This window comes from Prosopis cineraria, unplaced genomic scaffold, assembly GCF_029017545.1.
Source record: "Prosopis cineraria cultivar Desert tree isolate PC_DT_omini unplaced genomic scaffold, ASM2901754v1 PC1025, whole genome shotgun sequence".
Lineage (NCBI taxonomy): Eukaryota > Viridiplantae > Streptophyta > Magnoliopsida > Fabales > Fabaceae > Prosopis > Prosopis cineraria.
In genome coordinates this window covers 1-14,266 of record NW_026556350.1, presented here as the reverse complement: position 1 = coordinate 14,266, position 14,266 = coordinate 1, and the positions used below count along the sequence as shown (strand labels likewise).

The 14,266-nt window shown below is 30.9% G+C and overlaps 1 protein-coding gene across 1 annotated transcript; it reads left to right on the top strand.

Moving 5' to 3' along the window:
- Positions 1 to 3,369: 3,369 nt before the first annotated feature.
- Positions 3,370 to 4,650, top strand: LOC129299073 (G-type lectin S-receptor-like serine/threonine-protein kinase RLK1; the record flags this gene model as incomplete). Its single annotated transcript, XM_054937512.1, has 1 exon — positions 3,370 to 4,650. A coding segment is annotated over one exon (1,110 nt), but the record flags the coding sequence as incomplete, so codon positions are not given.
- Between the last annotated feature and the right edge of the window lie 9,616 nt (positions 4,651 to 14,266).

Here is a 14,266-nt window from a genome sequence, read left to right as displayed (position 1 = left end):
GATTAGAAAATTTTATTTCTAGATGGATTTCAAATTACATGAGAGTTGAGAGCAATTATGAGAAGAATAAAATTTGTACCGACTTTTATAAACGAGCATGATATCATTATTATTCCAAATATTCATTTGCACAAAAGTTCAGGCATTTCACTTCTCTCCTCCTCGGGTTCTCTCATAATCTCTCATCCAATATTACATAATTTGAAATATATATAATTACATAATTTTTTATGTAATTTTTTTAGACAAAAGTTGAGACACAAGTTCGCACAGAATTTGTACCTACATAATTTTTTACATAATTACATAAAATTTAATATGTTCATACATTACATAATTTTTTCTAATATTAAATTTTATATTTTTTATTCTTATTATTTAACATATTAAATTCTATGTTATTTTAATTTTTTTTTACATTTTTTAAAAATTTCTAATATATTACATTTGTATCAAAAATTATAAATTATCATAAATCAATATCCTTTTTGGTTATTGTATATTTAAAAATACATTTTAAAAATATAAATTATCATTAATCTAAATAACTTTCAATTTATCAAACTAATTTTTGAAAGAATATATCCAAACACAAATTTCATTATAATAACTAATTTTTGCTAAATAAATTTTCAGCAAATGAACTTTTGGCAACTAAAAACTAAACACACACAAAGTCACATTGTCAAAATCTACATTCAGCCACTTCCATAAAATACATTCAGAAAGTTCATTTCTCCTATTAAAATATATTCAAACAACTTTCAACATTTCAAAAGCTAGCTAGCTTTTGGAACTTACATTTGGGTTTAGGTATTAAATGATGGAGTTAAATGTATACAGGATTTTTTATTTTACCATACTACTCCTTTCCCTCTCATGTTTCTCTCCTTCCCCTTTCTTTTTTATCCATCTTTGTTCAACCTTTTCAAAGTTTATGAAAATATCGGCTGAAATGCTTCAGGGATGGAAGATCCCGGAAGAGAGATTATTATCTCCAACCAAACCCATCTTTCAGACGATTTTCCAATTGATCTGTCTATGGATAATACTTTTTTTTTAAAACAAAAATTATATTAATAAGTATTCACGCAGTTTTTTTATTCACATGTTGGTATTATATTAGATTAGATTTAAAAAATTAATCAATGCAATAAAATATTAAGCAACTCTCAAATTTGCCCTTGATATGCAGAAAACATTACTTCTTAACTTAATATTTAGCGTATCAAATTTTTATTTAACAAATCAAATTTTAAGTTATTTAAAATTTCGATCATATTTTTAGAAACTTTTTAATTTATTATATTTGTATAACAAAAATTATAAATCATTATAAATTAATCTTCTTTTTGATAACTATACATTTAAGAGCACATTTTATTATATATGATTCAAACAATTTTCAGTTTATTAAGTTGATTTTTGAAGAATGTATTCAAATATAAATTTCATTACAATAACTGATTTTTGTTAAATTAAAACTTTTGTTAAATCAACTTTTGAAAAACTGATTTTTAGTTAACCGAAAACTAAACACGCTCTTACTATTAAGATTGGAAATATTGGATGATATTGATAAATACTGATTAATAGACACTCGTTTAATTGTCCTATAACACGCACGTAATATTAATATCGGAAATATTGGATGATGTTGGTAAATACTGATTAATAGACACTCGTTTAATTGTCCTATTTTTGTATTTGATTCGCAAATTTCTCATTCTGTTTCTTCCCATTTTTTATCTTTGTTCATTCTGCTTGGTGGGACCCCTACTCTACCCATTTTTAATTCATCTTTCTTTGCACGAATTTAATTTACGCGAAAATGGCGCAGTTTTTATTTCATAATTTTAATTTATCTTGACTATTCCAATCAGAAGCACCCGCGTCAACGTATGGAGCAAGTCAAGCCTTCACTATATCCTACAGTTACGTCAATATCTTGCTTTTTTATTTTTTTATTACCAACGAAGATCAATTCCAGGAGGAACCAACCATTTTCATTTGTTTCTCTTCTGAGTTGTAATCCATCCATCTACTTTCGTCTCTGATTCCTTCTCGCAACTTGACCATAATGTATATTCACATGGCTTCCATGACTCTCTTCTTGTTTGCAGTGCTATTTGCAAACCAAGTTACAGCTCAACAAATCATTCCACCGTCATAAGATTGGGCTCATCGATCTCTCCAAGAAACTCTACTTGGTGGGTGTCAGCCTCTGGTCTCTTTACCTTCGGCTTCTATCCAAAAGGTAACGGCTTTGCCGTTGGGATATGGCTTAAGGGCGAACCTCAAAACACCATCGTTTGGACAGCTAACCGTGATGATCCACCTGTGTCCTCTGATTCCATAATTAAATTAACCAAAGATGGTTTGTGCTGCTTCGAAGCAAGAAAGATGATGTGAACCTCAATGCCCTGTTAGAGCTTGCAACTTCAGCATCTATGCTTGATTCTGGGAATTTCGTGCTTTACAATGGAAGTCATAGTGTTATCTGGCAAAGCTTTGATTTCCCTACCCACACCATATTAGGGGGTCAGAGTTTTTCCAATGATTTTAATCCTCTGGTCTCTGCTTTGTCCAATTCAGACCACTCAAGTGGATATTTCTCTCTCTCTCAGAGCGACGATGAACTCGGAAATCTTTTTGCCTACCCTCTGAATAGATCAACAGAAACAGACTCATCAGCGGATGCTTATGTTTACTGGTCCACACATCTTCCTAACGATTTCGCCTATTACCCAACACTTAGTTTGAATGTTACAGGATTTCTTGAAATGGGGGGTGGTGAGAATGTTTCTTCCATTTATGTTCTGGCCAATGGCACCTATCTTGGAAAGAGCACAACCTCAGTCTATCGAGCAACACTTGATGTAGATGGGAATTTTAGAACGTATGTCCACCAATTTGAGAACAACACTCGCCCAACAATACAAGTTATGTGGGAGGCTTTATCTGATCAATGTGAAGTAAATGGTTTTTGTGGCTTCAATAGTTATTGCTCCACCACAGAAACAGATCTGTATGTCAGTGTTATCCTGGGTTCAAGCAGTTCAAAGGTAGTAGTGACATGTTCTTAGACTGCAAACAGATCAACAATGATGTGTGTGAAACCAGTGCAGATCCAGAGATGCTCTACAACGTTAATTACACGCTAAAATTGGAATGGCGCACTAATCCATATTTGGTTATACCATTAGAACGTGAAGCTTGTGGAAAGTCTTGCCTGGAAGATTGTAATTGTGGGGCGGCGAGATATAAAAATGGCAGCTGTGAGAAATTTAATCTCCCGCTTCTATTTGGAAGACATGTTCAGAACTCTTCGAGCACTGCCATCTTCAAGACGCCTTTAACAAATAAAACCACTACAAACCGCCCCCCTCATTTGAAAGGAAGCCAGGAATCCGCATTGATGACAAGAAAAGTCTTATTTTAACTCTACTCCTAACTTTAGGTTCCATTTCATTCATTTGCTTAGTGTTTGGGGCGTTTATTTTCTTCTTCTACAGGCGTCAAGTCTATTCATACACAAAGCTTTCTGAAAGTGCTAGCTTGAGGTTTACTGAGGATTGTACTTTACGAACATTTTCCTTTGATGAATTGGTGAACTCAACAGGAAACTTCAAAGAGGAGGTTGGCAGAGGATCTTTTGGAGTGGTTTATAAGGGTGCAATATGTGGATGTAACAGAAGCATTGCTGTGAAGAAACTAGATGTAGTTGTTGATGAAGGAGAGAGGGAATTTCAAGCTGAAATAACTGCAATTGCCCGAACTCATCATAGAAATCTTGTTCAGCTCATTGGTTATTGCATTGATGGTTCAAAAAAGCTTCTTGTATACCAATACATGAGCAACGGGTCATTAGCAGATTTTTTATTCAAAGCCGAGATGCGGTTGTCATGGAGACAGAGAGTCAAGATTGCATTGGATGTAGCAAGAGCCATTTTGTATCTCCATGAGGAGTGTGAAGTTTGTATTGTCCATTGCAACATTAAGCCCCAGAATATACTTATGGATGAAATGTGGACTGCAAAATTATCCGATTTTGGACTTGCAAGGCTAATAATGCCAGAACATTCAAGTTTTACTACTAGAAATGAGATAACAAGTGGTTACATGGCACCTGAATGGCAGAAAGATGCATCTACGACATCAGTAAAAGTTGACATCTATAGTTATGGTATGGTGCTGCTAGAGATCATCTGTTGCAGAAGGAATACAGATGTAAAGGCTTCCTCCACTGAGGAGATAATGCTTTCAAGTTGGGCATATAATTGCTTTGTGAGAGGGGAATTGAGTAAACTAGTAGTAGATGAAGATGTGGAATGGAACACAATGGAAAGAATGGTGAAGGTGGCATTGTGGTGTGTTCAGAAGGACCTATCTTTACGTCCTTCAATGAAGAATGTGATACTGATGTTGGAAGGGCTAAAACATATCCCAATTCCTCCATCGCCAACCCCTCTTGTTTGATCATCGTCAATAGTATATGGGGCTTTCTGCATGAGAATCAATACATGTATAATTATCCATTCTCATTCCAGTTTGTATTTACCTATCTATATATCCTGGCTATGTCTGCAATTGCATTTTTATTTTCCTTGTATATCCACTACCACGAATGCATATGTTAATTTCCTTATACATCTATGATATCATAGACTAATAATAAATAGGGAAAATACAATAATAGGTCCTTGTATTTTGATTGTGTTTTGTGTTTAATCCCTATAGTTTTATTTTGTTGTTTCTTGTCCCTTCAATTTGATCAACTTGCAACAATAATCCCTATAATTTTAAAATTTTAAAAATATAAATAAAGACCATGAGATGGGATTAACGAATGTAATTAACCCCTTTGCTAACTAGGTATGATTAAAAATAAAAAGTAAATAGAAAATTGAAAAAGATTTCATTTATATTTGGCTTTAATAGAATGTGAAAGATGAATGTGAGATTAAGCAAATATCAACAAAGGGGTTAACTATAACAACCCAGGTATTTTAAGTAAAAATTAAATATATAATAATGTATATTGATTGTAAATATATTAATTCTTAAGACAAATATGACAAGAAGGAACGCTGGTGTAGTGGTGGCTGTGCAAGTATCCTCCTAATAGGTCTCAAGTTTGAATTTGGTGGAAGCCAAAGGGAGAATTATATTTGCCTTTCTATGATGTGAAATTACCAAACTACCCTTCTTCCAAATATGATATATTTTCCTCTTGTTCTTCAATTTTTCTAGAGACCCGAGAGAGAGAGAGAGAGAGAGAGAGAGAGAGAGAGAGAGAGAGAGAGAGAGAAGCTCTGATCTAGCCATTGTTGGATTCTTCTACTGCACCTTCTCCTTCATCCTTTCCGCTCATAACCTTCGCTGGCGTGTTTGTCGTAGCTCCGTCCAACATTAATCCAGCAACTGGTGGCTTTTGTTTTCTTTCTTCTACTCTATTCCAACTTGTTGAGACTCTTTATGCTTCGCTGCTAGTGTGATTGTATGGATGAGTGCGCAACCTTCTCTTCCCCCCTTTGTTCATGCGTGTTGGTTTAACTGAGGATGTGTGGAAGATGAGTACCTTGATAAGAATTGGGGAAAAAAATCATTGAGTTTTGGAATTTAATAGAAAAGTGAATGACACCCTAATTAATTTATCAATAAAAGTCTTTCATTGAAATCATTATATTTTTATGTATACTGTTCTTATTAACAAATATGATATATATTTGTAATTTTGTTAATTAAATTTATCTATTTTTTTAGAAATTATAGAATAATGTTAAGGGATAATTAAATTACTATTTGTGTTAGTATTTTTCTTAAGAGATATACTTTTAAGGTTGATGAAGGTAATTTTTTTAATTATTTAATTCTTGAAATTTTTGGCCACTCAACAAATGCAAAAATGGACATTATTTATAAAATTTTATTATGACAAGCATTAAATTGAAGCTTAAGATAATTCATGAGAGTTTAGTATTGAGAATGAAAACCATATTTCAGAAACGACTATTTTCTCGCATGTTTGAAAAGTAATTTTAAGAAAACTTTAAGCAGAACACTATCGCTAATAACAGTTTTGTTAGCCCTTAGTGAGCCTTGGTTAATGAATAGCTAGTTTGATTTTCATGAGCTCTATTCTTATGTCTGTTATTCATTAGTCTCATACCTGCATTTGTTTTCATGGCTTTAAGCCATGTTTAGTTAGCATTACCCTCATGGACTGTGTGTCTATATTTGTTTCATAGCTTATGCTACATTTGGTTACTTACCCTCATGGACTGTGTGTTCATGTTTGTTTTTATGGCATAAGCCATGTTTGGTTATTTTTACTCTCGTAGACTGTATGTCCACATTTTTTACTTGTTCTTCAAAGTCCTTAAAATATTAACTTTTAATTTATTTGTGAAAACACACTTCATTAATTTTATTTAATAAAGGATATTATTTTTATTTATTTACTTAATCTATTTTATTTTACAAGAGCAAAGCGTTAAGGCTGTTTTGTCATTGTAAATTTAATGGTTTAGTATTTTGGAAGCTATATGGAATTTCTTAATTTATGGTTATATTATATTGATTGTTCTCAACTAGTATATTTGAATTTTTAATATTTACAGTTAGTAAGTTTGCTACTTCTATACAAATATGAATAAATTGTTCTCCTTTAGCATATTAAAAGTAATTTTAATTCATTCACGTTTTATTATTATAATTGATATCTCTAGATTTTGTGAGTTATTATACTGAATTATTTTCCTTTCAATTATTTCATATAATGGTAAGTTTATTATTTTGCTCTTTTAAATTCTATCTTTAGGGATGTTATTCACTGAAAATATTTTGATCTCAAATTTATTAACTAACGCTAGACCTCCTGTCGATCATTGAGGGGCTTGCAAACTATGTTGGATGAATATTTATTTTTGGAAACGTCTTTTCTTTTGATGTAAAGACTCAATGATGTGTTATTTTGATCTTCTATTTTAGGTGTTCCATGTTAATTATAAATAGATCCTGGTTTTATTTTATTATATTGACTGTTTGTTGCTAGGGAGTGTAGCTCCAAATTATCGAATGCATATTATAATATTTTTCATTGTAGAGATTTTGGGACATCCTATTTATAAGGGAGCTTCTGTCAAAATTCCTACAAAATAATGAAGCTTTTGTTATAATGAATGGTATTAAAAATATCATAATTTCAATATAACTTTAATTATGCTTTGGAATTGGAAAGATTTTTTTTTTATTTAAGGCTTTGGGAATGCATGATATGATTCATACTCATGTTGGTCATCCTTTATTTTCGGGACTTGACATTAACAAAGTCAAATACATGTCAATAAGGTTAACTTTGTTGGTGCTAGTTCATAGCGCTTATGTGCATTTTTAAATTTATAAGGACTAATGTTGCTTGCATTTTTAAATTTATAAGGACTAATGTTGCATGCAGATCAAATTAAAGGGACAAACAACAAGGAAATGAAACTATATATAGAGACTAAAAACAAAATATAATCAAAGTATGGGGACTAATTGTTATATTTTTCCATATATGTGTGTGTAACAATAATACTTCACAACAACAACAACAAATAGAAGAAGCCAAGTTATTTGATTTGATGACCTTGTAAACAGTGGACTCTTAGGCCAAATTAAATGATTTGAATTTAAATTAATGTTAAAGCATTAATTTATTTGTCCCAATGTTTTAAAGCTCGGACCTAATATTAAACTAAAAAGGTAAGTGAATCTTGGTTTTTTTAGTCTACCCAATTATTAGATAGTCTAGCCCCATTAATGTAATAATTAAATAAAAAATAATATCAAATGTGTTTGTGTAAGAAATAAATACACAATATTTCTAGTTATTAATAAAATAACACAACATAATCATAAATCAACAAGATTACACATTGTAATTTTTTAACTTGTCAAATATTAGTAAATCTTAGTTAAATCAATTATGAATAGGCTCAAAAGTATCTGCATTTATATTTATAACTATCAACATCTTTCAAGAAAGATGGTCCCAAATCATATATATATATATATATATATATATAAAGAGTCTAAAAATGAAGTAGGTTTTAGTAGAATCTAATTTTTGAATTTTTTTGTTTTTAAAAATATATTTAGCCTTTTTTATACCAAGTTTAGACTCATCCAATTTTTTCTTTAAAAAAATATTTAGGATTTTAGTTCAACTTTAATTTTTAACTCTGGCAACTCAACTTCAGTCCAATCGTTTGATTCTTAAAACAATAATCTGGCCCTCAACTTTTTTTAGGTGCATTTTACACCCTCAAATAATGGATTCATTTACATCTCTTCCTTAAATGTCTTGTAATTTAAATCGTTATAGTTGACTGAGAAGATTACAGAAAATTTTAATTATCATTGTGAAAAATAATAATTATTATCATATAAACTTAAATATATAAACATAATTGGTTTGAGATCTTATTCTTGGCCGGTTTACCGAATTTAAGATAACATATCTGTTAGACAAAAGATCTATAAACTTATTTTGTGAAAATATGGCTGTATTGATTTAAAACCAAAATTCAAGTTTAGTTGGGCTTCAAGTTAAAATAACAAATTGACTTACAAAAATAATTTTATTAAACTCGACTAACATGTAAAAGTAATAATGAATTAAAAAAATAATTATCTAATCGGTTCACTGACATAAGAAAGAAAATTCCACTGGAAATTTAAGTTCGAGTTAATTATGCTGAAGTTAAAATATTAAATATACCAAAATAAAATACCAAGAAATAGTGAGGATGTAAACACCATATTTTATCTGAGCTTCTAATTGTAAATTAATAAAATACAATGAATAAAATAAATAAAAATAAAGAAATAAAAAGGGTTTTTCTGATTTAAAAATAATAATATTTTCTTTTTTATTAACTCCAAATCCCCTCAATTATATTTCCATTAAATTTAACAAATCAAATTAATTAAATTTTAATTTCAGATAATTACATCTTGATTGAAATTTGTTTTAATTGAGGGGAAATTTAAAAATCTAAAATAATTAAGAAAAAAGTTAAATAAAAATTATTAATGATTTAATTTGATATGATTATGATTGATTTTATCATCAAAAGAAAACATTTTAGTTGACGCCATAAAAGTGGACAGGAGGCGGCGAGTGACGGATGATGGAGAGAGGATTTTGAAGAGAGGAGACAGAAAAATTGGGACGAAATTTTGAAAGAGAAAATTGAAGGAGAGAAGGATTGAAAGATGAACCAATAAAGGTATAAACATTTCTTCCATGTCTTTATTTTTATTTTGGCTTCTGGGGGCTGTTAGGACAATGAGATATGGTAATGTACTATTATTTTGTACCTCTCTCATGCTGTACGAACTGTGAAGTTAGTCGTGATTTATCATTCCAGTCTGACAAGTTGAGGTGGTGGTCTTTTGTCTTGTTCATCCTCTTCATTTGTATTGGAATATACCATCATTTTTTATCGTTTGTTTTGTATTTACATTTTTTTTAGTGATTCCCTTCAAAAGCCAACTGATATTGGCTTCGTTCCTCACATTCTCATTTTCGTCTTTGCTTTTTCTTCAGTTTTTTTTTTTGTTATGACAATACTTAAAAAGATTCCTATATTAGCTGGATATTTTATCCAAAGAAAAAAAATTACTGATGTTTGTGTTGAATTTTCTTCATTTTATATTTTAAATAACATGTTGGCTTTTGAATTTATGAGTAATATTAAATTACTGTGGAGTTTTAAAAATATTAAATGAGACGCTGTGAATTATACTAAGTCTTCACAAGTATCAAATTTTTGCACTAAAATCTCACAATTAAATTATTCACTTTGAAAAAATTTTTTAGGGTTTGCCATGAGTGAATTACCGTGTGTACTTAGAGTGTCAATCAGTGGATTGTGAGTAATACTAAATCACCACAGGTTTCAGCACTAGTTATTTTCCTCTTACCCAAAGTCATTATTAAGGAATGAATTATTGTAAAAAAATAGTAAATAAAAAATACAAATAAATAAACAAAATAAAATAATTAATTAAAAAACATAAATAATAATATTTCAAATTATGTGAACTTTGATTCCTATCACAGGGTATGTAGGCTCTAGGCTTTGATCCTAGGTCAAGTCCTCTTTGTAAATAAATTATTTTTTCTTTTTTATTTTGTTTCTTTTTTTTCAAGTGATTAAAAGGTAATTAAGATATTATTAAAGGCCAATTAAATTACGCAATCAACACTGGGGGTAACTGTTTTTATGAACGAGTATCGTGAGGTACTTAACACCTTCTCTATACATAATTAACTCCCAAACCCTTTTCATAGACCATTCTTTTTCATTATATAGTTCTTCAAGGTTTCCTAAAGATTTCGATGGCGACTCTCATTTTTCTACATTTATCGACCTTCCCTCATCGGGGAAAGGCACGACTTGTGCACGACAATTATAGCGACTCCACTGGGGAGTTTTGTGAGGGTCAAGCCATTCAAGTGATTTTTTTTTTCTTTTTGCCCTTTTATTTATTTTGAATACCTTTTATATATTGTTTTCTATATTGTTTAGGGTAGACAACATGCTTTTTTTCCCTTCTTTTATGTTGTTAGAATTGTATGTGTTAGGAAAGATAACATGCGACCTTAAGGTTGATGACTTTTATATGCTTTATATTTTTTATTTTATCTACAAGTGGGAATTGGGCTAGTACTTGAGAGGTATGTATAGTCTTCACACACTAAGTACTTATGCATTCAACTTCACACACATCTTAGGCCCTATACTCGAGTTTGAAGGTACCTTAGGTTAATAGAAGTTAGTAATGATTTCCTTGAGGGACCTTTAAGTCTTCGAAGGTCATCATGAATACTTCACTCAAGTTGATATCTATTTACTAAATTTAATCTTTAGGAGTTATTAAGCTCTCGAAAGATCATATTTGGTCATTAGATTTTCCATCTCTTTAGAGGAAAGGACTTGGGAGCCTTATTTAAGATCATAGATCTACCTTACTTTGCACATTAGATGGAATCTAGTGACCACCTATAAGTAAGAGCTGACTTATAATATTATACCTTAAGGACATATCCAATGTAGGACACAAGAGGTGTTAACTTTCCTTTTCCTTCATGCATTGTCTTATCTGTCATTGAAGCCCCTAGGGAAAAGAGTAACAAAGTGTTACTCTATGCCAAAATGATTATTATTTTGCATTACACTTATTACGTCAAAATATATCATGATAAAGGCATTTGTATTATTTCCCTACCACACGTCCATGGGTTCTCATCCCTACTAGACTAAGAGCATGTGTGAATCACATTGATTAAATCATTTTGAGCTAATTCAAAAATTTGATGCATTCTTTTTATTTTTTACGCCAAAAAGAATCTATTAACATTTGATTTGGTTGGTTAACATGTTAAAATATCTTATCTTCAATTATGGAGTGGCCTAGTCACCTGTAAATGGTTGGTTAGTCTTTATTCTTTGAGATTCAATAAGGATATGAATGATCAAAGATCTTATTTCTTTTTTGAAAATAGATATAATAGGTTGTCCAATTAATTTTTTGTTGTTTTCTCTTTCCCCTTTTGACACGGATTCCTTTCTTAGAAGACTAGTGAAATTATTGAGCATGATTAGCACAATGTCAAGTGAATGTGTGAAGTTAAGTCTTATTAGGACTCAATCTTTGTAATGTGATTATAACCTCATTTCAATAAAATTATATGTCTTCATTCATTGTGGAAACCATGGGTGAAATCTCAAATGAAGACTTTGACTTAACCTCCCTCCAAAAGACATCAAGTAATGAGGAATACTAAATTTTGATTGCTTGATGATCAACTCTAATTAATATGAGAAACAATATGTTTCCAAATTAGAGGGCTGATTCATATGCTAATCCCATATACTCAAGAGTTCACTACTCCATTTCTTCTCCAAGAAGTAATAAATTCCTAGAAAGACTTTGTTTACCCTTAATTGTGAAGAGATTTAGTCTCTCAGAGTAAGGGTTAGGCTCCATTTCCTATGGTTCAATAAGGATCCAGTGGAAGGGATGCCTATATAATTTCATAAGGGACTGCATTAAACTAACTAGTCAAAGCATTAATGGGAGAAAGTCATGTATCTCTCTATTCTTAAAGGCCTAAATCATCATAAGTCTGTTAAGACAATGAGCTTTTGAATTATGTCAATGGATTCATGGTTCATACATCACAATTACATCTACACAGACCATGAAATTGTAGAAATACAAGATTGCTAGCTACTTAAAAAATAAGAGTTAAGTATTGGCTTAGAAGATCACACCAGGACTCTACCTTAACATACATTTGTGATTCATTAGAGTAGTTTCACAAAGAGTCATATCTTCATTAGATAATTCTTGTATAGGCTATTTTAATTAAAGTTGACTTTATTTAAGCTTTGTTCTTGCCATGTTCATGTGTTTCCACCCCTCTCTGTTTCCAACTTGTCCATTTTACTAATGATCTTTACAGATATTAATTTTTTTGCATATCTCTCTTAGAGTTCTATTCCTTATTCTCAATAATGACACTTAGAAATTTTCCATTTCAAGATCTCGAGTGGCGTTTGCAAGTTATCCATGCATATTCTTCTTAGAGAGAAAGAAAGGGATACCACCTCAAGTTTTTGCACTTTTTTTGTGACAACTTTTTCCCCTTAATGACACAACACCTAATTTAGGGTGGGAAGGAATTTTTGCATTTTCCTTTGATTTTTATTCTTTTTTAAAAAAAATTTTACAAATTGTTTTGCTCATGTTATTTTTGTGGAGGTGATGCTATATTTTTCATATGCATAGACTTGAGAATGATCCTATCTCTCCTCGTGGAGACTAGTTAAATGGCATATTGCTTAACTCAAATGCAATGTGATGATAATTATGCGAACCACATGAGAATTTGAGCCTATAATATAATTTTTTCTTTATGTGGGTACTATTTATCCCTTGCCTAATCTTATACTTAGCTTGTATCTTATTTGAATTCACATTTTGAGTTCATTTGCTCAATACAAAGATGATCAAGGCATTTATTTTTTCACTTTAACAACATGTATTCAAAAGCCATCTATGCATGATATTTTATCCTTTGTGTAGCCCCTTTGAGCCTATGCAATATTCTTTCTTACCCCTTAGCCCATTGAAAATTTATACACATCTCTTACCTTCTTATTTAGGGTACTTTTGCTTTCTAAGAGCAATTAATTTTGGTTGGTCAAGTTGATGTACACTCTTACAATTGTTGAGGCTTCCAAGTTGATGTTGCTCTTTTTGATTGGATCAAGCTTTGAAAAGTGAAAAAAAAAAGAATAGTTGAAAGAAAAGAAAAGAAGCTGAAAAGAAAAAGAAAAAGAAAACAAAGAGCAAGTAAGCGAAAGAAAGAAAGGAAGAAAGAAAGAAAATACCAAGAAAAGGTAAAAGGCTTCCTTTAGTTCCTCATTTATACATGTTACTTGATTCCAACAAGGCTTTTAGGGTGTACATTTGCTTGACTCCATAATTTCCTTTTATTGCTCTTAGTTATCTTGAATATCCACTTTGACTTTTGAATAACCTTCTTTTTTTCATTAGCTTCATTGTACCCTAAGCCCATATTACAACCAAATAAAAGTCCTGTGATCTTTATTGGCATTTGACTTTTTGACTGGTGGAGACCTTAAATTATTGCCAAGCTTATGGAAAAAGAATTGGATAATTTGGACAGCGGAAAGCAAACACTATCTCCTAAACACTGAATGATAAGGGTAAACACTATATCTGGTAAGAGAAATCATTATAGCATTGTACTCTTGTTAAGCTTTTTACCATGGCATTAGTTAACAAAAGGTGGAGATATGATTTAGATAGCAGTGCATGATGGATATATTTTTTATCCTTATTGTGACATGGGCCTTGTCTTCTGTGATTATCTTCTCGAGGATTTATGACTTGTTTTACTTTTTTTTTAATCTTTCCTTGAAGGACAAAGGAGGGTGTGACACATCATCATTTTGCACTTATATTAGAATTATTTTCGAGATCTTGGCCAAATGCCTTGTTAGGCTTTTCTTGATTTATTCAAGTACATTCTTGAGTGTGTGAATTTGAGGCAAGTCTCCTTTCAATCCTTTACTACTCTAACATAGTATGCGGACCTTTTTTCAATCCTATCACTTCAAATCACACCATCCCTCTATTTGCCATTCGAGAAAGGAAACCTAAAGTGGAAAGCATCTTT